This window comes from Equus przewalskii, chromosome X (genome assembly GCF_037783145.1).
Source record: "Equus przewalskii isolate Varuska chromosome X, EquPr2, whole genome shotgun sequence".
Classification (NCBI taxonomy): Eukaryota; Metazoa; Chordata; class Mammalia; order Perissodactyla; family Equidae; genus Equus; species Equus przewalskii.
In genome coordinates, this window is record NC_091863.1 from 105111822 (window position 1) to 105138030 (window position 26209).

At 37.6% G+C, this 26209-nt stretch overlaps 1 protein-coding gene across 30 annotated transcripts in view; it reads right to left on the reverse strand.

Annotated features, from left to right (window-relative positions):
• ENOX2 (ecto-NOX disulfide-thiol exchanger 2) overlaps nt 1-26209 on the reverse strand; it is a 258731-nt gene that overhangs the window by 119933 nt on the left and 112589 nt on the right. The window contains exon 1 of one of the 30 annotated variants that reach the window (XM_070606267.1): nt 2290-2423. The exons of the other annotated variants lie outside the window; for them this stretch is intronic. Coding sequence (XP_070462368.1) covers nt 2290-2389 — 100 coding nt within the window. The 5' untranslated portion in view covers nt 2390-2423. Of the gene's footprint in view, nt 1-2289; nt 2424-26209 lie in introns of those variants that run through there. 30 annotated transcript variants of the gene reach the window in all.

The window sequence follows — 26209 nt, forward strand, 5'->3', positions numbered from 1 at the left end:
AGCAGCCACAGTAGTGCATGCTGACAGTCAGGGCCTACTATGCCTGCATTTGGTTCTAGCCATTGCCCCTTGCCCTGGCCCCATCATGCACATGTATCTGTTATAACTGGTCCCTACCACGACACAGGCACCTGTAGCTGGCTTTTGCAGCTGAGTGTATGCAAATCACTGGCTCTGGCCACCACTGCTGCATGCCATAGTCCCTAGCAGTTGGACCTGGAGGAACGGCTGAGGACCGCAACACCCTTGCTGCCTCTACAGACCCCTGCCAACAGTTGCTAAGGACCATGCAATTGTCAATGCTGTGGACCTCAGCAAACTGAGCTGATGAGTCACCATGATCCCCTGGACCCTGAGCTGCCACAGGCCCCCACACATGGTTTGCTACACCACTAGACTTGGGGTCACAGCATGTTCCAGCATGACCCCATATGCAGGTGAAAGTCTTTCCTTACTGAAGTTAGGCCATAAAGTCTAGAAGAGATGACTGCATCTTCAAATGCAGACACCTATGCAAGGATATTGGGATCATGAAGAATCAGGGAAACAACACCACCAAAGGAACTCAGTAAACTTGCAATAATGGACTCCAAAGAAATGGCAATAAATGAATTGCTTGACAAAAAATTCAAAATAATCATTCTAAAGATGCTCAGATAGCTACAAACAAACAGATAAACAAATGAAATCAGGAAAACGATATAAGAACAAAATGAGAAGTTCAACAAAGAGAAAACATAAAAAGAATCAAACAGAAATTTTGGATCTGAAGAATACAATGACTGAACTGAAGAATCGAATCAAGAGCTGCAACAGGATACTGGACCAAGCAAAAGAAAGAAGCAGCGAGACTGATGACAGATCATTTGAAATTATCCTTTCAGAGAACCAAAGAGAAAAAAGAATGAAAAAAGCCGACAGAACATATAGGACACCATTAAAAGGAACAATCTGTACATTACTGAAGGCCCAGAAGGAGAAAAGAGGAAGAAGGGAGTACAAAGCTTATTTAAATAATGATTGAGAACTTCCAAAACCTGGGGAAAGATTTGCATTCCAAGTTGATGAAGTTAATAGGTCACCCCAAAATTTCCATCCAAAACAATGTTCTCTAAAACACATTATAAAAAAACTGTCTAAAGTCAAAACAAAGACAGAATTTTAAAAGCAGTAAGAAAAATTAGTTCCTAGAAGGGAACCCCCATAAGACTACAGCAGATTTATAAGTAGAAACCTCACAGGCCAAATGGACCTAACAGACACATACAGAATATTCCATCCTGAAGCACCTGAATATATACCCTTCTCAAGCACACATTGAACATTCTCCAGGATAGAACATATATTAGGTCACAAAACAAGTCTCAATAAATTTAAAAAGACTGAAATCATACCAAGTATCTTTTCCAAACAGAATGCTATGAAAATAGAAATCAATAATGGGAGGAAAACTAGAAAATTCACAAATACATGGAAACCAAACAATACACTCCTAAATAACCAACAAGTCAAAGACGAAATCAAAAGGGAAATCAAAAAATACCTTGAAACAAACAAAAAGGGAAACACAACATACCAAAACTTAATGGGATTCAGCAAAAGCAGTGGTAAGAGGGAAGTTTATAATGATAACTGTCTACATTAAGAAAAAAGACCTCAAATAAATGACTTAATTTTGTACTTCAAAGAACTAGAAAAATAAGCACAAACTAAGCCCAAAGTTAGCAGAAGGAAGCAGACAACAAACATCGGAGAAGAAAAAAAATGAAATACAGAATAGAAAAACAGGGCAGATCTCATCAAGATGGCGCTGTAAGCAGACTCTGAACTCATCTCCTCCCACGAACACAACAAGGTTACAACTATTTTTGGAAAAACTACCCTGAAGAGAAAACTGAAAACTGGATAAAAAGAACCCCCACAACAAGGGACAGTCCTGACTAAGGCAGAAGAGGCAGAAATACCTGCCGGAGAGGAAAAAAGCCACCTTTGGGAGCAGCGGAGCTTCTCAGCTGGCCAAACAGGAGCCACCCTAAGGTTCACAGCCCTCCCTGGGGGAGTGAGGGCTGGAGCAGAGGCAATACTGCTATAAGCACACTTCAGACTCAGTCCAACTGAGACGGTCTGGCTTCACTGGCTATTAACTGCAGCAAGGATATGCCCAGAAAAGCTATCTGCTGAAAGCCCAAAAGACCCGGGTCTTAAAGGCCCATGCACAAACTCACTCATTGCAGCAACCAAAAATCACCAGAGAGAAGGCTGACAGTCCTTTGGTGAAACAAGACTCACCTAGTGGGCTCCGGTGGCATCTTGGTGAGAGGAGGGACCTCTCTGGAGACTGAGACATTGGTGGGGGCCATTGTTCTGACCTGGTCCAGGCGGACGACATTGAGGTTCTTCCCTTGGCCTGTTGGCCCAGGGACCTGTCAGACCCACTGGAGCACAGATTTAAACCAGTTCAGCCAGGGCAGGCGGTCGCCCTGGGGACTGGTCCTGCCTAACAGCAATCCCTCAGGCTACTTTTCGGCCTGCTTTGACTAGGTGCCTTGATCCTCTGCGGGTAGGCAAGTGTGTCTGCCTCTGTGGGGCGGGACCTGTGTGGAGACTGGGTGAACTCTGGGGGGTATTGGTGGAGAGGTGGGAGCCTCTGCAGTGCAGTGTCAGGGTGCGCTCCAGGGGGTTGGGAGGTGTGCACGGACTGGGACTCTGTTGACAGTGTGTGTGGTCCTGTGGGGGGTGAGGCTTATCAGCCAGCAGCAGAAGACCTGCTCTTCACAAATAGCCATAAAAAGGATCAGCCCCACCTTCCAAAGCCTGAAACAAGTGAGTGCTTCCGTGCCTAGGGCCAGCCCCACTCAGCTGCACTCCTAAGAGAACTGACAACAGCCTTGTAGGCCTGAGGCCTATCACAACTGTAAGCTCCTGAGCCTAGCAACCAGCTACTGCATACCAACCCAATTAACAGGAAAACTGCAATAGGAGTATGCTGAAAGACTTTGTAGCCAACAGTGCTGAGGCTCCCCAAAACGGATTTACAAACAGCTGGCCAGGGAAGGAAAGACTCGACTCCCTGGGTACCTGCAGTAATAGAAAAACTGCCACAGCGGAAAGACACAAGTAGCCCACAAAGGGGTCACGCCTGGATCATTTGGACTGGAGACAAGAGGGAAGCACACTGCTGGGCCTCATAATCTCATAAACAAGGCCACTTCTCAAAGATCAGGAGACATAGCCGACTCACCTAATACATAGAAATAAGCACAGAGAAAGAGGCATAATGAGGATACAAAGGAATACTTTCCAAGCAAGGGAACAGGACAAAAACCCAGAAAAAGGACTAAATGAAACACAAATAAGTGACCTGCTTGACAAAGAGTTCAAACAAAATATCACAAGGATGCTCACAGATATTGGGAAAAGACTGGATGAACACAGTGAGCTCATCAGCAAAGAACTGGAAAATATAAAAGAGAACCAATCAGAAATGAAGAATACAATAACGGAAATGAAAAATTCACTAGAGGGACTCAACAGCAGACTAGAGGATGCAGAAGAACAGATCAGTGAGCTAGACGAAAGACTAGAGGAAATCACCTAAGCTGAAGAGAAAAAAGAAAAAAGAATTAGACAGAATGAGAACAGTCTAAGGGAACTCTGGGACAATATCAAGCATGCTAACATTTGGATTATAGGTGCCCCAGAAGGAGAAGAGAGAGACAAAGGGGCAGAAAATTTATTTGAAGAAGTAATAGATGAAAATTTTCCTAACCTAAGGAAGGAAACAGACATCCAAGTACAGGAAGCACAGAGAGCTCCAAACAAGATAAGCCGAAAGAGGCCCACACCAAGACGTAATATAATTGAAATGTCCAACATTAAAGCTAAAGAGAGAATCCTAAAAGCAGCAAGAGAAAGGCCATAAGTGACATACACAGGGAAGCCCATAAGGCTATCAGCAGACTTCTCAGCCGAGACCCTACAGGCAAGAAGAGAATCGAATGACGTATTTAAAGTGCTAAAAGGAAAAAACCTACAGCCAAGAATACTCTATCCATCAAGGTGGTCATTCAGAATTGAAGGAGAGATAAAGAGTTTCCCAGATAATCAAAAATTAAAGGAGTTTATCACCAAGAAAACAGTTCTACAAGAAATGCTGAAGGGACTTATTTAAGTGGGAAAGCGATGACCACAAATAGAGATAAAAAAAATTATCAAAGAACCCACACACACAAAAAAAAACCCAGGCAATAAAATCACTTGTAAAGGTAAAAATATGGTAAAGGTAGCAGATCAATTACCTGTGAATATAATATGAAGATTAAAAGAGAAATGTACTAAAATCAACTATTTCAATGATAAGAGGGTAGCGGACAGACACACACTAAACAAGAGACTATATATGATTTCAAAAACAAAAAAATGTGGGAGGAGGGGAGTGAAAAAGTAGAGCTTTTAGAAAGAGGTCAAGCTGAAGAGTCTATCAACTCGATATAGACTGTTATATGCATAGAATATTAAATAGGATCCTCATGGTAATCACAAATCAGAAACCTATAATAAGTAAGCAAAAAAGTAAGACAAAAGAAATCAAACATATTACTAAAGATAGCCATCAAAACACAAGGGAAGAGAGCAAGAGAAAAAGAATGAAACAGAGAAGAACTACTAAAACACCCAGGAGAAAAAGTAACAAAATGGCAATAAATACATATTTATCAATAGCTACTTTAAACGTCAATGGACTAAATGTTCCAATCAAATGCCATAGGGTGGCCAACTGGATAAAAAAACAAGACTCATGTATATGCTGCATACAAGAGACACATTTCAGACCTAAAGAAACTCACAAACTGAAAGTGAAAGAATGGAAAAAGATATTCCATGCAAATGGCAAAGAAAAGAAAGAGGGGTAGGAATACTTATGTCAGACAAAATAGGCTTTAAAACAAAAAACGTAACAAGAGACAAAGATGGGCACAGCATAATGATAAAGGGAACAATCCAACAAGAAAATATAACACTTGTAAATATCTATGCACCCAACCTAGTAGCACCTAAATATATAAAGCAACTATTAACAGACATAAAAGGAGAAATAGACAGTAACACAATAAGAGTAGGGGACTTTAACACTCCACTTACATCAATGGATAGATCACCCAAACAGAAGACAGATAAAGAAACAGTGGCCTTAAAAGACACACTTGACTCGATGGACTTAGTAGATATATACAGAACGTTCCATCCAAAAACCACAGACTACACATTATTTTCAAATGCACATGGAACATTATCCAGGATTGATCACATATTAGGCCACAAAACAAGTCTCAATAAATTTAAGAAGACTGAAATAATACCATGCAACTTTTCTGGCCACAAATGTGTGCAACTAGAAATCAACTACAGGAAGAAAATGAGAAAAGCCAGAAAAAATGTGGAGATTAAATACAATGCTACTGAACAACGATTGGGTCAATGGAAAAATCAAAGAACAAATCAAAAAACTCCTAGAGACAAATGAAAATGAAAATACAACATGCCGAAATCTGTGGGATACAGCAAAAGCATTTCCAAGAGGGAAGTTTAAAGCAATTCAGGCCTATTCAACCAATAAGAAAAATCCCAAATAAACAATCTAAAAGTGCATCTAAAGGTACCAGAAAAAGAAGAACAAACAAAGCTGAAAATCAGCAGAAGGTAGGAAATAATAAAAATCAGAGCAGGAATAAATGAAATAGAGAGTAAAAAAACAGTAGAGAAAACTAATGAAACCAAGAGCTGGTTCTTTGAAAAGATAAACAAAATTGACAAACCCTTTGCTAGACTCACCAAGAAAAAAGAGAGAAGGCTCAAATAAATAAAATCAGAAATGAAAGAGGAGATATTACAATGGACACCTCAAAAATACAAAAGATAATAAGAGAATACTATGAAAAGCTATATGCCAACAAATTGGATAATTTAGAAGAAACGGATAAAGTCTTAGAAACATACAACCTTCCAAAACTGGACCAAGAAGAAGTAGAGAATTTGAATAGACCAATCACCAGTAAGGGGATGGAAACAGCAATCAAAAACCTCCCAAAAAATAAAAGTCCAGGACTAGATGGCTTCCCTGGTGAATTCTACCAAAGATTCAAAGAAGACTTAATACCTATCCTTCTCAAACTCTTCCAAAAAATTGAAGAGGAGGGGAGGCTTCCTAACTCATTCTACAAAGTCAACATTATCCTGATACCAAAACCAGGAAAGGACAACACAAAAAAAAGAAAATTACAGGCCAATATCACTGAGGAACATTGATGCAAAAATACTCAACAAAATTCTAGCAAATCAAATATGACAATACATTAAAAAGATCATACATCATGACCAAGAGAGTTTCATTCCAGGGATACAGGGATGGTTCAACATCTGCAAATCTATCAACGTGATAAAGCACATTAACAAAATGAAGAATAAGAACCACATGATCATCTCAAAAGATGCAGAGAAAGCATTTGACAAGATACAGCATCCATTTATGATAAAAACTCTAAATAAAATGGGTATAGAAGGAAATTACCTCAACATAATAAAGGCCATATATGGCAAACCCACAGAAAATATCATTCTCAATGGAGAAAAACTGAAAGCTATCCCTCTAAGAACGGGAAGCAGACAAGGATGCACTCTGTCACCACTAATTTAACATAGTATTAGAAGTCCTAGCCAGAGCAATGGGGCAAGAAAAAGAAATAAAAGGGATCCACATTGGAAAAGAAGAAGTGAAACTTTTACTCTTTGCACATGACATGATTTTATATACAGAAAACCCTAAAGAATCCACTAAAAATCTTTTAGAAACAATAAAGGAATACAGTCAAGTCGTGGGATGCAAAATCAACATACAAAAATCAGTTGTGTTTCTATACACTAACAACAAAGTAGCATAAAGAGAAATTAAGAATACAATCCCATTTACAATTGCAACAAAAAGAATAAAACACCTAGGAATAAACTTAACCAAAGAGGTGAAAGATGAGTACACTGAAAACTGTAAAACATTGTTGAAAGAAATCAAAGACGACACAAAGAAATGGAAAGATATTCCGTGCTCTTGGATTGGAAGAATTAACATCGTTAAAATGTCCATACTTCCTAAAGCAATCTATAGATTCAACGCAATCCCTATGAATGTTCCAACAACATTTTTCACAGAAATAGAACAAAGAATCCTAAAATTTATATGGAGCAACAAAAGACCCCGAATAGCCAAAGGATTCCTGAGAAAAAAGAATAAAGCTGGAGGTATCACACTCCCTGATTTCAAAATATACTACAAAGCCATAGTAACCAAAACAGCATGGTACTGGCAGAAAAACAGACACACAGATCAATGCAACATAATCAAGAGCCCAGGAATAAACCCACACATTTATGGAGAGCTAATATTTGAAAATGGAGCCAAGAGCATACAATGGAGAAAGGAGAGGCTCTTCAATAAATGGTGTTGGGAAAACTGGATAGCTACATGCAAAAGAATGAAAGTAGACCATTCCCTTACACCATGCACAAAAATCAACTCAAAAGGGATTAAAGACTTGAATGTAAGATCCAAAATCATGAAACTTCTAGAAGAAAACATAGGCAGTAAGCTCTTTGACATCGGTCTTAGCAGCATATTCTCAAGTACCACGTCTGACCAGGCAAGGGAAACAAAAGAAAAAATGAACAAATGGAACTACATCAAACTAAAAATCTTCTGCACAGCAAAGGAAACCATCAACAAAATGAAAAGACAACCTAACAATTGGGAGAAGATATTTGCAAACCATATATCAGATAAGGGGTTAATATCCAAAATATACAAAGAACTCATACAGCTCAATAACAAAAACACCAACCACCCAATTAAAACATGGGCAAAAGATCTGAACAGAGATTTCTCCAAAGAAGATATATGGATGGCCAACAGGCATATGAAAAGATGCTCAACATCAGTAGCTATCAGGGAAATGCAAATCAAAACTACAATGAGGTATCACCTCGCTCCACTCAGAATGGCTATAATTAACAAGACAGGAAACAACAGATATTGGAGAGGATGTGGAGAGAAGGGAACCCTCGTACACTGCTGGTGGGAGTGCAAACCGCTGCTACCACTATGGGAAGCAATACGGAGTATCCTCAGAAAATTAAGAATAGATGTACCATATGATCCAGCTATCCCACTGCTGGGTATTTATCCAAAGAACTTGATAATTCAAAGGCATAAAGATACATGCACCCCTATGCTCATTGCAGCATTATACACAATAGCCAAGACTTGGAAGCAACCTAGGTGCCCATCAAGGGATGAATGGATAAAGAAGATATGGTATTTATACACAATGGAACACTACCCAGACATAAGAAATGATGAAATCCGGACATTTGTGACAACATGGATGCTCCTTGAGGGTATTATGCTGAGTGAAATTAGTCATAGGGAGAAAGTCAAATACCGTATGATCTCACTCATAAGTAGAAGATAAAAACAACGACAAACAAACACATAGCAACGGTGAATGGATTGGTGGTTACCATAGTGGAAGGGGGGTGGAGGGCAAAAGGGGTGATTAGGCTCACGTGTGAGGGGATGGACTATAATTAGTTTTTGGGTGGTGAACATGATGTAATCTATACAGAATTCCAAATATATTATGACATACATCTGAAAGCTATATAATGTTATAATCCAATGTTACTGCCATTAAAAAAATAAAAAGAAAAAAAGAAAAAAGAAGAATAGAGAAGATTAATGAAACTGAGTTGGTTTTTTGAAAAGAGAAACCAAATTGACAAACCTTTAGCTAGACTAAGCAAAAAGAGAGAAGATTCAAATGAATAAAATCTGATATGAAAGAGGAGACATTATAACTGATACCATAGAAAAACTCAAAGCATTGTAAGAGACAATCATGAACAATTATACAGCAACAAATTGGACAACCTAGAAGAAATAGACAGATTTCTAGGAACATACAACCTACCATGACTGAATCATGAAAAAACAGAAAACAAGAACAGAGCAATAACAAATAAGGTGATTGAATCAGTAATCAAAAACCTCTTAACAAAGAAAGTCCAAGACCAGATGGTTTCACAAGTGAATGCTACCAAACATTGAAATCAGATTTAATGCTAATTATTCTCAAAATCTTCCAAAAATAGAAAGGAGGAAACACTCTCAAACTCATTTTACAAGGCCAGCATTACCCTGATACCAAAGCCAGATAAGGATACTACAAGAAAAGAAAACTTCAGACCAATAGCCCTGGTGAATGTAGATACAAGAATTCTCAACAAAATACTAGGAAAGTGAATTCAACAGCACATTAAAGGGATCATACACCATGATCATGGGATATTTATCCCTGGGATACAGGATGGGTCAACATATGCTAATCGATAAATCTGACACATAACAGTACTAGAATGAAAGACAAAAATCATACAATCATCTCAATAGATATAAACAGCATTTGATAAAACCAAACATCATTTCATTATAAAAACTCTGAACAAATTGAGTATAAAAGGAACATATTTCAACATAATAAAGGTCATATATGACAAGCCCAAAGGTAACACCATACTCAATGGTGAAAGGTTGAATGCTATCCCTATAAGACCAGGAACAAGAAAAGGGTGCCCACTCTCAACCCTCCTATTCAAGATAGTACTGGAAGTCCTAGAAAGGGCAATTAGGCAAGAAAAAGAAATAAAAGACATCCAAATCAGAAAGGAAGAAGTAAAATTATCTCTGTTTGCTGATGACATGATCATATATACAGAAAATCCTAAAGACTCCACCAAAACACTGTTAGTACTAATAAATGCAGTAAAGTTGCAGGATACAAAATCAGTTGCATTTCCATACATTAACAATGAACTATCTGAAAAAGAAATGAAGAAAACAATCTCATTTACAATAGCATCAAAAACAATAAATACTCAGGAATAAATTGAACCAAGGAAATAAAATATCAATGCACCAAAACCCGTAATACATTAGTGAAAGACATTGAAGAAAACATAATCAAATGGAAAGATATTCCATGTTCATGGATCAGAGAATTAATAGTTTTAAAATGGCCACACTACCTAAAGCCATCTATAGATTCAATGCAATCCCTACAACATTTGCAAATGCATTTTTCACAGAAATAGAATAAACAATCCTAAAATTCACATGGAATCACAAAAGACCTCAAATAGCCAAAGCAATCCTGAGAAAGGAGAACAAAGTTGGAGGCATCATAGTTCCTGATTTCAAACTAAATTACAAAGCTATAGTAATCAAAACATTATGGTACTGACATATACACAGACACATAGACCCATGGAACAGAATCGAAAGCCCAGAAATATATCCAGGTATATATGGTCAACTAATGTTTGACAAGGGAGCCAAGAATATTCTATGAAGGAAGGAAAATATCTTTAAGAAAAGGTGTTGGGAAAACTGGATATCCACATGCAAAAGAATGAAATTGTATCCCTATCTTACACCATACACAAAATTAACTCAAAATGGATTGAAGACTTAAATGTATGACCCAAAATTATAAAAACACTAGAAGAAAACATAGGGTAAGAGCTCCTTCACATTGGCCCTGGCAACGTCTTTTTGGACATGACACCGAAAGTGCAAATAACAAAAGCAAAAATAAATGTGAGACTACATCAAACTAGAAAACTTCTGCACAGGAAAAGAAACATAAAAATAAAAAGGCAACCTACAGAACGGGAGAAAATATTTGCAAACCATCTATCTGATAAAGGGTTAATATCCAAAATATGTAAGGAAGTCATAACTCAATATCAAAAAACTCAAACAATCCAATTGAAAAATGCACACAGGACTTGAATAGACACTTTTCCAAAGAAGACACGCAAATGGCCAACAAATATATGAAAAGGTTCTCAGCATCACTGATCATCAAGGAAATGCAAATCAAAACCATAATGACATATCAGCTCATATCTATTAGAAAGGCTATTATCAAAAAAGACAAGAGATAACAAACACCAGTGAGGATGTACAGAAAAGGGAACCCTGGTGTACTGTTGGCGGGAATGTAAATTGGTATAGCCACTATGGAAAACAGTGTGGAGGTTCCTCAATAAATTAAAAATATAACTACCATACGATTCAGCAATCCCACTTCTAAGTATCTATCTGAAGATGAAATCTCTATTTCAAAGAGATGTCTGCACTTCCATGGATCACAGCTTTATTCACAATAGCCAAGACATAGAAACAACCTATGTGTCCATCAATGGATGACTGGATAAAGGAGATACTATATATATATATACTATATATATCATATATATATTATAGTATATGATACTATATATACATACACACACACACACATATACATAATGGAATATTATTTATCCACAAAAAGAAGAGAATCCTGCCATTTGCAACAAAATGGATGTATCTTGAGGGCACTATGCTAAGTGAAATAAGTCAGACAGAGAAAGACAAATATTGTATGATTCTACTTACATGTTGAATCTAAAAAAAGCCAAACTTACTGAAACAGAGTATAGAATATTGGTTGCCAGGAGCTGAGGGGTGGGAGAAATAGGGAGCTATTGGTCAAAGGGTACAACTTTCAGTTATAAGATGAATAAGTTCCAGGGATCTAATGTACAGCACAGTGACTATAGTTATCAGTGCTGTATTATATACTTGAAAGTTGCTATGAGAGTAGAGCTTTAATGCTCTCACCACCACCACAACAACAACAAAATGGTAACTGTGTGAGGTGAGAAATGTGTTAACTAACTTTACTGTGGTATACATTTTACAACATATATGTGTATCAAATCATTACATTGTACATTTTAAACGTACACAATATTATATGTCAATTATTTCTCAATAAAGCTGGAAAAAATTTACATGGGTAAAGTTGTTCATAGTATTCCCTTACTATCCTTTTGATACCTGCAGAGTTTGTAGTGACATCCCCTGCTTCATTCTTCATATAGGTAATTTGTATCTTCTCTTTTTTCCCATCAGTCTTGCTAAAGTGTCAATTTTATTTTTTCAAAAATTCAGTTGTTTCAATGATTTTCTCTATTGTTTCTCTGCTTTCAAATTTCATTGATTTCTGCTGTTAACTTTATTATTTCCTCCTTGTCTTTATTTGGGTTTACTTTGCTCTTATTGTTTTTTTTTTTTTTTTACATTCTTAAGGTGGGATCTTAGATTGTTGATGTGAGAGTTTTCCTCTTTTCTAATGTATTTATTTGGGGCTATAAATTTTCCTCTCAGCACTGCTTTAGCTGCCTATCACAAAATTTTGATATGTTGTATTTTCATTTCCTTCAGTTCAATGTGTTTTTTAAAAATTTTACTTGAGACTTCTACTTTGACCCATGGGTTATTTAACAGTGTGTTGTTTAGTTTTCAAGTGTTTGGAGACATTTCTTTTATCTTTCTGTTACTGAATTCTAGTTTGATTCCTTTGTGGTTGGAGAACACACACTGTATGACTGCAACTCTTTTTAATTTTTGAAGTTTGCTCTATGTCCCAGGATATAGTCTATCTTGGTATAAGTTCTGTGAGCACTTGAAAAGAATGTGTATTTTGCTTTTGCTTTGGTGGAGTGTTCTATAAACGTTAGTTAGATCCTATTGTTTGATGGTATTCCTGAATTCTTCTATATCCATATGTATTTTCTGTCTAGTTGTTGTGTCAATTGTTGAGAGAAGGGTGGTGAGCTACCTAACTATAATTATGGATTTGTCTGTTTCTCCTTTCAGTTCTATCAGTATTTGTTTCACACATTTTGCAGCACTTCTGTTTGGTGCATATGCATTTAGGATTACTCTGTCTTCTTGGTGAATTGACACTTCTATTATTATATAGTCTCCCTCTTTATCCCTAGAAATTTTCCTTTCTCTTAAGTCTACTTTATCTTATATTAACATAACAACTGTGGTTTTCATTTGATTAATGTTTACCTATATTTTTACTTTCTGTGTCCTTTCTTCTTGATGTTCCAAGGTTCCTTCTTTTATCATTTCTTTTCGGCTTAGGGAACTTTCTTTAGCCACTCTTTTACAGGAGGTCTACTCATGACAGATTCTCTTAGTTTTCTTCCACCTAGGAAAGTACTGATTTCTCTTTCATTCCTGAAGAATATTTTCACTGGGTATAGGATTCTGGGTTGGCACTTCTTTTCTCTCAGCACCTGAAAAATATTGTGCTACTTCCTTCTGGCATCCTTGGTTTGTGATGCAAAATATGCTGTCATTTTAATTCTTTTTCCCCTGTAGGTAAGGTGTTGTTTTTCTCTGTCTTCTTTCAAGATTTTTCCTTTGTCTTTAGTTTTCAACAGTTTAATTATGATGTGTCTTGGGTGTGGATTTCTTTTGGTTTACCATGTTTTGAGTTTGCACACCTTCTTGAATTTGTAAGTTTCTATCTCTTGCCAAATTTGGGAAGCTTCCAGAGATTATTTCTTTGGGTATTTTTTCAGTCCCACCCTCTTTCTTCTTTCCTTCCTGAATGCTGATCAAATAAATGTTACATCTTTTATTATAGTGCCGCAGGACCCTGGGGCTCTGTTCCTTATATTTTAGTCTATTTTCTCTCTATTGTTCACATTGACTAATTTCTATCATTCTATCTCTCAGTTCAGTAATTCTTTCCTCTGTTGTCCCCATTCTGCTGTTAATCTCATCCATGGAGCTTTTTATTATGGATATTGCTACATCTTCTGGTTTAAAATTTTCCATTTGGCTCTTCTTTATAACTTCTATATCTTTGCTGAGACTTTCTATTCCTTTGCTGATCCTTTCTATTTTCTCATTTGTTTCAAACGTGTTTATAATTGCTCACTGAAAAATTTTTTCATGGCTGCTTTGAAATCTCTACCAGATAATTCTAATGTCTCTGTCATCTCAGTGTTTTCATCTATTGATAGTTGTTTTTCATTCATTTTGAAATCTTCCTGGTTCTCGGTATGATGAGTGATTTTCAACTGAAACCTGTACATTTTGGATATTATGTTATGAGACTCTGGATCTCGTTTAAACTTTCTGTCTTAGTTAGCATTGTTTAGCATTATTCTAACAGGGGGAAGGGGACACTGCCTCATTACTGCAAGGTAGAGGTAGAAGTCCAGGTTCCCCACTTAGCCTCCACTGACATCAGAGGGAGGTGGTCTCCTTATTACTGATTCGCAGTGGTGTGAGTTCCAGCTCTCCATGTAGTCTCTATTGATACCCGGTGGGGGTTTCTTTGTTACTGCTGAGTGATGATAATAGTTATAAGTCTTTACTACCTCCTCTGATACTACAATTTTCAACTGTCAGAGAGAAGTGGTAGTCCAAGATCCCCAGATGGTGTCCCTGACACAGTGGGAAAACGGTGGAGATGGGTTGTTCATTGCTGGCCAGTGGGGATGAAAGTTCCAGCTAGGTACCTTATCTTCTCTGACACTATTCTGGCAGGGGTCCCTGGCAGGGGTATCAGAGTCCCTGATTAAAGCCCTGTGAAGATGGAAATCTAGGTTCCCCTCTTAGCTGGGAGTTGGTGAGAATAGAGCTACAGTTTTTTCTGTGCTGTATGGCTGGAGTAGAGCACTTAGCTAATGTCTACAAATTTGCCATCTTACTAGGCTGCTCATTCCTAGTCCTTCAGCTAGAGAGAGCAGGCTTTTCTTAGGGCTTTTTTGGTCTGCACTCATTGGTGTTTCTTGATTGCCAGTTTCTTCAGCTCCAAGTGCAAGACATATGAGACAAAAAGAAAACCCAGGGAACTCCCCATCATGTCATTCTTCAGGTTCTCAGGTCCCTAGACAGTCTGCCTTCTCCTCTGCACATTTCAGCCTTCTTATGACTTGTTTATACATAATATCAAGAGTTTCCAGTTGTACTTAATGAGAAGAATAGAGAAAAGTATGCCTACTCCATCTTCCTAGAAGTCCCCCTATTTGACTTACAATTTAAGATGCTCATGCTTGAAGGGACATATATAGTCTAATCTCTTCTTTGCTTTTCTTTATGGTGAGAAAGATTAGCCCTGAGCCTACATCTGTGCCAATCTTCCTCTCCTTTGTATGTGAGATGCCTCAACAGCATGGCTGATGAGTGGAGTAGGTCTGTGCCTAGGATCTGAACTTGTGGATCTGGGCTGCTTAAGTGGAGCACATGGAAATTTAACCACTCAGCCATGGGGCCCACTCCGTAGTCTCCTGACTATATCTCAGAAAATGGAGACTTAGAGAAGGTAAGTAACTTGCCTAAAACCAAAAATGATACAAAAGCAGAGCTTAAACTATACTCCAGGTCTTCTGACTTCCCATTTCTATACTTTTCCCCCTATACTACCCTGTCTTTTTTGCCTCTACCCTGTTTTCTTTCATACAATTTCACCTTCTGCTAGTCCTTCAGGTTTTTGTTCCTGTTACGCACTGAACTCTCAACCACAAAAACACATTGAAATCAGACAACAAGCTCCAAGTCATTTTCCCCCCATTGTGACATTAAAAACTTGTTCTCCTAAAAAGCTATAGTTCAGCTCTTTTGATAGTGGGATGAGAGAAATGTTTGTGGTAGGGAATGAAGAGAAGGTACAGTGTAAGGTCTAATAAATAAATAATCATAGCTAACAGACTTACAGATCCAGGCTAGGAGTGCAATTTTTTCTAACTATCTATTCATCACACACTATAATCTTCTAACACAGTGCCCTAATTCAGTACCATCTGCCACTTTTAGACTAAATTACTATTATGATTTTGAGTACCAAAGTCATAATATGCAGAGGTTAAAGCTTTTTCGTGTTAGTAACATCCTAAAAGTACATGTGCAGAGTACTTTGATGATTAAAAAACAGCACAATTCAATGAAAGAAGTCTAATGGATTTATAAAATGTTGAAAACTCAGGAACCATTAAATTTTGAACCTAGTTCTCACAGTCATTTGGGGTAACCTCATGCAAATTAATATTTGTAATCATTAATTCTCAAGCACAACAGGAAAATAATGATTGCTTGATAGGAGGCAAAATGTGGAAGGGTAGGAGGAAGAGATGCTAGCAATGACAACTGCCATTTATCCAGCTTTATTTTACATCAAAAGCACTGAGCTAAGCGCTTTATTATTCATGTATTTATTTTAGGCTCTCAGGTGCATACAATTGGATTAATCATGGTATTTGGTTCATGACACACTCTCAGCACTGGTCCCCTCATCATTTAGCTAGTTATTTTTAATAATGTAATAAGCACCTGCAAACTCAGAAGCCCAAAGAAAAACTAAGACCTTGACAGTAATCTACATCTAACTATAAGCCTTCCTCCATCCCCATCCTACACGTCCTCCCACATCCCAGCCAAGGTAACCATCATCCTGAATCCTGTGTTCATTAACCTTTTGCTTTTTTAAAATTAGTTTTATTACACCTATATGTAATAAAAATATATAAAAATATAACATGCTATATGTTATCTTTTAGGGCTTACTTTTCATCCAAGATTATATTGCTAAGATTAATCCATATTTTTGTGTGTGGTTGTAGTTCATTTGTTCTGAATGCTGTATAATATTCCACTATATGAATATTTCACACTTTAATAATCCATGATTAATGTTGATGGAATTCAGGTTGTTTCTAGACTTTTGTATTGTGAACTATGCTGTTACGAACATACTTGTATGTGTCTCCTGCCATACATGAATAAGAGGTTCTCTTAGGTATTTATCTAGGAGTAGAATTTCTGGGTACAGTGCATATGAATGTTGAGCTTTAGGAGATAATGTCAAAATTCATTCCAAAGTGCTTGCAGCAGTGTATAATCCTACTAGTAACATATAAGAAATTATGTGACTCCTCATCTTCTGCAATACTTGCCTTTCTAAGCCAGAGTTCATCCATCTGAACCACAGAGCATAGACTATCTCCTCAATTCTCATAAGGATGGTATATAACTGGTACCATTGTAGTACATAGGAAAAAACATTAATTCTTTACATATAATGAATGCCTTAGGGCATTAGCACTTTGTTTTCTCCAAGAACCCCAATTGAGAAAGGCTGATTGGTATTGTCACCTTTTACTTTTTTGCCAACCAATTTGATGTAAAATGATATCTTATTATGATTTGATTTGTATTTTCCTGGTTAATAATGATTTTGAATTGCAAATTAATTGGCCATATGTGTTTGCAATTCTGTGATGTATGTGTTCATGCCTTTGTCGATTTTTCTATGAGATTGCCTGTGTTTTCCTAATAATTTTTACAACTTCCTTACGTATTCTTTATATTACTTCTTTGTCAGTTATGTTTTGTGAATATTTTCTCCCAGATTATAACTCGTCTTTTCTCATTCTTTAAGGTGTATTTTGACAAACATTTTAAATTTTAAATAGCTAAATGCATCAATCTTTTATTTTAGTCAATTATTTTTGTGCCTTAAGACATCTTACTCTATTCAAAAGTTAGAAAGATATTCACTGACATTTTCTAATAAGAGTTTTAAAATTTTATTTTTGAAATGTATACTCTTAAGTGATCCTGTGTATGGTGTGAGATAGATTTTCATCTTTTTCCATGTGAATAACCATTTTTCCAGCTTCATTTATTAAATAGTCTCTACATTTCCCACTGATCTGATATGCTACCTCTGTTATATATCAGAGCTCCAAACATGTATGGGTCTATTTCTGGACTCTCTATTACATTTTTAAAAATTTTAAATTCATTATTTCATGCAGTCTTCATAATAAACAATCTAACCTCAATTATTTCATGTGACCCACAAAATAAGCCTATGAGGTAGATACTATTTTCTCCATTTTACAGATTTAGGAAACTATGACTTAGGGATGTTAGTTCAAGTTCATAGACTACTTTAGTTTATGGCAGCTCTAAGCCCAAGACTCCAGAGCCCACAGTTTTAAGCAGTAATCAATACTGGATCTTACCCTACTGCCTCATAAGGATGTTGTGAAAGTCAGTAAATATCACAGGCAGTAAACTGTATGTTTAGCTCTGTACTAGCTACTCAGTCGTTTGAGGTAGGGTTGTGGGTAGTGTTGTAAAGGAAAGACAAGGACTGTTCAAACATCACCTACTCACACAGTCTTTCTTTGACCACCCTATCTAAATTGCAACCCTTGTTCATTCTGTGTACCCCTAACCTTCTTTATTATTATTTTTTTTGGTAACTAAGTACCTAAACTTACATACTTATTTGTTTACTATCTGTCTTGCTCATTAGAATGAATGCTCCATGAGGGCACAGACAGACATTATTTACTGTTGTATGTCTATCACCTAAAACAGTGCCTGGCACATAGCAGGCATGTGATAAGTATTTACAGAATGAATGAGTGTATGTATGAATGAATGAATGAATAAAAAAGATAAGGCTCTGTCATTGGAAAGCTGACAATCAGACAGGGAATATGTTGACTTCAAGAAAAGAACTCTTATGAAAATAAGAAATATTTACTCACTAATTTAGTACATTTACTGGGTACCTATTATATGTATAGCACTGTGATGGGTACTGAGGCAAGAGACATAAAGATGAATAAGACACGATCCTTGCCTTCATAAACTTACAAGCTAGCAAAATCTTAGTGTTTATAAATTTCTATAGTACAAGAAATAGTAAGTCCTACAAGAGGAACAAAATGCTGATTTGAACATAGGAGGAAGAATTTAATTCAGACTGGGAGATCAGGGTAAGCTTAATGGTACAGGTGGCCATATTGAAGCTGAGCCTTGGCAATGTTTTCCTTCAAATAAGATGAAAATTGTGGAAGTTTAATGCATATTTATTTAGCTAAAAGCTGATACTTGCTGATATCTTGGCATGAAGTACCCAGTGTCATGATAAGTAATTTTCATTGTGGGGAGCAAATTGGACTTTCCCTGGGAAAGACAAAGAGGATATTCCAGGTACAGGGAACAGATTGAAAGCACAGGGAATGTTCTGTCAAGGAGTCCAGTGTTGCTGTAACAAGGCTTAGGGAGGGTTGTTGGTAGGAGATGAGGTTGGAAAGGTAATCTGGCTGGGATCTGAAATCAAAAGACCAGGCTATTTGAAACTTTTTAGGGACTAAGTGATAGTAAAGACAGGCATGCTATTGCAGGTAGTTATTTTCCTTTTGCTCCTTTCTCACCTACTGTCTTTTGTCTTCTTTCTTTTTTTCATAGCAGAGCACAGCGAAAAAGAAAAGAGGATAGGGAGTCCAGAGAAATGGGATCAAGTCACAGTCCTGACACTGAACTGTTGCGTGATGTTTGGAAACTTAGTTCAATTAAAGCTGGAGGAGAGGGCATTTTTTAAAAAAACTACACATTAGCCTTTCCTCCTGGAAATATTTCTTAGAAGCCACTCCAATAGGAATGCCTGCTTCTAGCCACCACCACTTCCTCACAAGGCTCACTGCAGTAGTGCCAGAAAGTTACAAACGTGAATACATCCCTCAGGCATGTTAGCTGAGAAACACTGGACTAGATGATCTCTAAATGCCCCCACTCTTCCACACCATCCTACCTCTTCTCCCCACTATCCCTGTGTGCTCTGATTCTTTTCTTATTCCCAACTAAGATTTCAGTACAACAATGGACCCTTCTAAGGGGGCTGCTTGGACCTTCTGGAGATGCTCAGGGCTGCATACTCTTGTCTTGAAAGAAAACTAGCCAAGAACGGCCAAAGAAATCTGAAAGACTTGAGTACCTGCTCCACAGGAAAAGGGACAGAACTATTGGGCTGCTGCTAACTTTCAAAAATAACTCAGGAGCTCTCCTGGAAGCAAAGGCACCTTGATGCTTTCAAAGAACAATGTGAGAAATGGTGTGAGATGTGTGTTCTGGCGAAGGCAGGGTGCAGAGAGCTGGAACTCCAAATCGCAGAGCTATCCTTGAAGTTCTGAGGCTTTAGAACTTCCCCAGTGGGTCTAAACTTCAAATAAAGCTTGGATGGAGGTGAGAGCGTAGGGTAGAAAGGGGAAAAAAATGATCAGTCCAATATTCATGGTCATTTTTTTAAGCTGACCTACTCATACGAGACTTTTAAATTGCACACACAAATGAAAATGTACCCTCAGCATGAAGCTCTACGAGGCCTAATTATCAGAGCAAATGTTTACTGATTAATTTTAAAAATACAATACCAACACAGCCTATTTCATAATCGAGGGGAAGCATTTTCCTCTCAAGCCATGTTCAGTGTGCAACAGGAAGCCAATTATCACCCCAGAACATTTCTCAGTGAAAAATGTGTCATTCCTTAGGACACTTAAGGCTTAAGCAGGCTTAAAACCCCCATTTCACTGTTTTCTCTTATTTTTACTATCTAAATATCCATCAATCCAAACCAAGATCATTTTCACCATTTCATATCCTAAAGGTGCCACTGACACTTGGACAAATGAAATTTTGGCAAAAGACCCGGCATCTTTTTTGCTTTCTTGAATGCTCATACTAGCTTTTCCTGAAAACAGAGTATAATAATGGGGCTCCCGAGAGAAAAATACAGGAAACAGGCACTGGTACTGATTAAATAATGGTGAATTCAGTTTTACTGCTTTCAAGCAAACTCAGTAATTCCAAATAAAAACTAAGCAATGTGGTTCCTTTAGAATTCCTAGGGATGTGTTTTTCCTCAGTGGAAGAGAATAATTTCTATTTACCACATGTAGGCACCTTGCAGATGAGAGCCAGGTCTTATTCATCTCTAAGTTTCTGCTAGAAATTAGCATATCCATCTACCCTTCCATCCAGTATCACCCAACACACAGTAGGCATCCAATAAATGTTTGCTAAATAAACATATTAGCATACTATTTGTTTGCAAATGTCTGCTGCTGAGAATGCTTTTAAACTGGTTGCATAAATAGGCTAAATACTATCCTGACAGCTTTTAAGATTCGATTAGCAAACTTTTTATTTCTTACATACAACTAGTTATTATAGTCTTAAAGAATATGGATGAGAATTTAGGAGATTTTTTCTATGTGCCAAAAGAAGTTGTTCTATTTTCCTTTATAGACACTAGACAGAACTTTTCCAGACCTCCTTCTGTGTAACCAAACACTTTCAAGTTAACAATCAAACATTCCAAAAGGCCTAAGATGTCTGAGTGTCATAGCTGAAGACAGCTGGGAACATGATATCGAGGATGACCAGTGTTTACACCATATTCACATTCCCTTTAGCACACACCAGATTCCACAGCTACAAGACAGGTGTGTCCTGCTACCCTGTTTTTTTTCCCCCTCAAAAAGTACCTGGATCCTGTCTGGAAAACAGATCAAGAACTGCACTGCCAACCACTGTAGGTGGGATGACTAAATTTTCTGACTCTATAATTGGAAAAGAATGATTAGACATAGGCACTTGAACTTTTGGGGACAACAGGATGGAACACGTTACACTGGGGCTGCTCTGAAAAATCCAGAATATGTGGTTTTCCATACTTACAGGAATGGCAGAGAATCTACAGGAGGGAAAGAACTTTATGAAATAGATTTTATATGAAAGAACACAGCATAAACAATGTTAAGATACATGGGAAGACATTGCAACACATTTAACACAAAAAAGATGAATTTCCATGACATAAAAAGAACTCTTACAAGTCCAAAATTAAAAAACAAATAATCATAGAAAAATAGGCAAAGGATATCACAGATGATTTATAAAAGAAACAGAAAGGATTAGTAAACATTTGCAAAAGATGCTCAAACCCACTACTCAGAGAAAAGCAAACTGAAGCAATAATAAACTACAATTTCTTGCCAGTCTAATGGACAAAAAAATCATAGAATTGATGATATTGCATGCTGGCAAGAAGACAGGGAATGGCCCTCTCAACACCAGGATTGGAAGTGTGACTTAGTGAAGCCTTTCTAGAAGTCATGATGGTATTAGCCATCAAATATACAAAGCCCATAACACTGCAATTCTGCAATCCTACTTCTTGGACTCTGTTCTAGAGTAATACTTGCTCACCTGTAACAGAAGTGTGTTCATGGATGTTCCTTGCAGTATAGTTTGTGACAGACAAAAGATAGGAAAAATGTAAATATCCATCAACCAGAGGATCCCAATAGTGAATTTCCCAATCTCTGACATGGCCCACCAGAAAATTATTATTAAAAAGAGAGAGAGAAAGTTAGGGCAGAAGTCATCTTTGACAGGGAAATAAGTGACTAGAAAAGAGTACCAGGGTCTTCTGGGGTACCAGAAATGGTCTGTGCTGTGTCTCAGGTGCTGGTTACATAAGTGTGCTGTTTGTGAAAGTTCATTGGTGTACATGTATGATTTTTCACTCTTATGCATGTCAATAAAATATTTCTTTTAAAAAAAACAAACCAAAAAGCAGATTTGGGAGACCTCATGCTTTAGTAGAAAGAGGACTGTACTAGGAAGAAGGAGTTCTGAGTTCCAGCTCCTTTCTGCCCAAACTACTTTGGAACCTTGGGCAAGTCACTTGGGCTGTATTGTGGTTGACTCACCTGTAAAAGTGGGGATAATTATATTCTGAAAGAAAGAACTGGGCCCAACGATTTTTATATCTTTTTCATTTCTAGGCTTTATGACTCTTTAAGCTATAACAGTTCAGGATGATTTACCTCCATTAAGTTTCTTTTATCTATCCCCTCTTCTCCATCCCTACTCCCATAACACTGATTCAGGACCATATTTCACTTCCCTGGGCTACTTCAGAAGTCTTCAAGCTTGTCTCTCCAGATCTAGCTCTGCTTCTTTACAATCTGTAATAAAAACACTTTGGGTAGAGTATCTTTTGAAAGTACAGCTCAGGTCACATCACCACCTTCTTCAGAAAGCTTAGAAAGCAGTGGGGCATGGTACAAAGTACACAGACCCATTCATCTAAAAACCTGGGTTTGACAGCCATTTATGATAAAAACTCTGAACAAAATGGGCATAGAAGGAAACTACCTCAACATAATAAAGGCCATATACGACACACCCATAGCCAACATCATACTCAATGGGCAAAAACTGAACCCCATCCCCCTGAAAACAGGAACAAGACAAGGATGCCCTCTATCACCACTCTTATTTAACATAGTACTGGAGGTCCTGGCCAGAGCAATCAGGCAAGAAAAAGGAATAAAAGGAGTCCAAATAGGGAAGGAAGAAGTGAAACTCTTGCTGTTTGCAGACGACATGATCTTATATATAGAAAACCCCAAAGAATCAATTGGAAAACTGTTAGAAGTAATCAACAACTACAGCAAAGTTGCAGGGTATAAAATAAATTTGCATAAATCAGTAGCATTTCTATACTCCAGTAATGAACCAACAGAAAAAGAACTCAAGAATACAATACCATTCACAATCGCAACAAAGAGAATAAAATACCTTGGGGTAAATTTAACTAAGGAAGTGAAGGACTTATATAATGAAAATTACAAGGCCTTTCTGAGAGAATTGGATGACGACATAAGGAGATGGAAAGACATTCCATGTACATGGATTGGAAGAACAAACATAGTTAAAATGTCTATTCTACCTAAAGCAATCTACAGATTCAACGCCATCCCAATCAGAATCCCAATGACATTCTTTACAGAATTAGAACAAAGAATCCTAAAATTCATATGGGGCAACAAAAGACCCCGAATTGCTAAAGCAATCCTGAGAAAAAAGAACAAAACGGGAGGCATCACAATCCCTGACTTCAAAACATACTACAAAGCTACAGTAATCAAAACAGCATGGTACTGGTATAAAAACAGGTGCACAGATCAATGGAACAAAATTGAAAGCCCAGAAATAAAACCACACATCTATGGACAGCTTATCTTTGACAAAGGAGCTGAGGGCATACAATGGAGAAAAGAAAGTCTTTTCAACAAATGGTGCTGGGAAAACTGGAAAGCCACATGTAAAAGAATGAAAACTGACCATTCTTTTTCACCATTCACCAAAATAAACTCAAAATGGATTAAAGACCTAAAGGTGAGACCTGAAACCATAAGGCTTCTGGAAGAAAACGTAGGCAGTACACTCTTTGACATCAGTAGTAAAAGGATCTTTTCGGACACCATGCCTTCTCAGAGAAGGGAAACAATAGAAAGAATAAACAAATGGGACTTCATCAGATTAAAGAGCTTCTTCAAGGCAAATGAAAACAGGATTGAAACAAAAAAACAACCCACTAACTGGGAAAAAATATTTGCAAGTCATATATCTGACAAAGGCTTAATATCCTTAATATATAAAGAACTCTCACAACTCAATCACAAAACATCAAACAACCTGGTCAAAAAATGGGCTGGAGACATGAACAGACATTTCTCCAAAGAAGATATACTGATGGCCAATAGGCACATCAAAAGATGCTCATCATCGCTGATCATCAGGGAAATGCAAATCAAAACTACACTAAGATATCACCTTACACCCGTTAGAATGACAAAAATATCTAAAACTAATAGCAACAAATGTTGGAGAGGTTGCGGAGAAAAAGGAACCCTCATACACTGCTGGTGGGAATGCAAACTGGTGCAGCCACTATGGAAAACAGTATGGAGATTCCTCAAAAAACTAAAAATAGAACTACCATACGATCCAGCCATCCCACTGCTGGGTATTTATCCAAAGAGCCTGAAGTCAGCAATCCCAAAAGTCCTGTGCACCCCAATGTTTATTGCAGCACTGTTTACAATAGCCAAGACGTGGAAGCAACCTAACTGCCCATCAACAGACGAATGGATAAAGAAGATGTGGTACATATATACAATGGAATACTACTCAGCTGCAAAACAGAACAAAATCATTCCATTTGCAATAACATGGATGGACCTTGAGAGAATTATGTTAAGTGAAATAAGCCAGCAAGAGAAAGATAATCTGTGTATGACTCCACTCATATGAGGAATTTAAAACTATGGACCAAGAACAGTTTAGTGGATACCAGGGGAAAGGTGGGGTGGGGGGTGGGCACAAAGGGTGAAGTGGTGCACCTACAACATGACTGACAAACATTAATGTACAACTGAAATTTCACAAGATTGTAACCTATCAATAACTCAATAAAAAAATAAAAATAAAAAAAATAAAAACCTGGGTTTGAGTAGCTTACTGACTGTCTAATCTTGGGCAAGCCATTGAGCCACTGAATCTCTATTACTTCATCTGTAAAATGAGAGTAGCAATGGGACCTTTTTCACAGTTACATAGAACAGACTTTTAGCTACTGATACGTCAAGTCCCAAGTCACATTTAACTTCATTGGCTAGGGGCCCAGAGTAAAGGCAGAGAATCAAGTTCCCTAACTACCTTTACCTGACTCACTCCAATCAAAACAGAGAACACTTCCGGGCAGTCTGAGCTTCAACACAAAGCTCTTCAACTGACTGGCTGTATACAGGAGGACAAAAAGTGAAAGGCATCTCCCTCTTTGCAGACTGCCACAGAGAGAGTGGCATCTCACAGCAAAGGACGACAATCTGAACTGATGGCAAGCCCCAGACTGGGAGATCTGTAGTCCTCTCTGCACACACCTAGTTTTGGTAGGAATTGCTTAACAGAGACCTGGCACAAAATCAAGAGAAGATGAAAACTTGTGGTTACCCTGCGGGGGTAACACAGGATGCATCAGTCAATGTTTCTCAGTCTGTTTATCCTAGATCAGGGTAATTACAGAGAGGATTAAAAAAGGTCAGGGTAGAAAATAGCTTGCCAGTAGAATCACTGTATTTGTATGGGATGATATTTAAATCAGCATCTGAAAACAGGACACAGTTATGACTTGCTGCCTGTTCAGACTTTATGCCAAGTTCTGAAGCTAATTCAGCACTTAGAGTTCACCACTGAGGGAAAGCCTGGTCTCTGTGGCTTGTCACACAAGCCTTTTCAAATCTCTATCTTGCCAGATACAAAGGCCATTCATGCTGGGGATGTCCCTCACAGTAAACAACTTGCATGATCCCAAGAACTAATTTTGTGGAAAGAAGACACATTCTCAACTTGATCTCTCCTTTTCCCAGTGAACTCCACTAGGCATCTTCTGAAATTTGAACTCCTTCCCTCCAAAGCTTTCTTGATTGACCAGAGAAAAAAAGATGTCTTCATTAACCTCACCCTGATCTGAAATAAAATTCCATGAAAATGACTCGAGTCTTCATCCAACTGTATATTTGCACTCAATTCTCT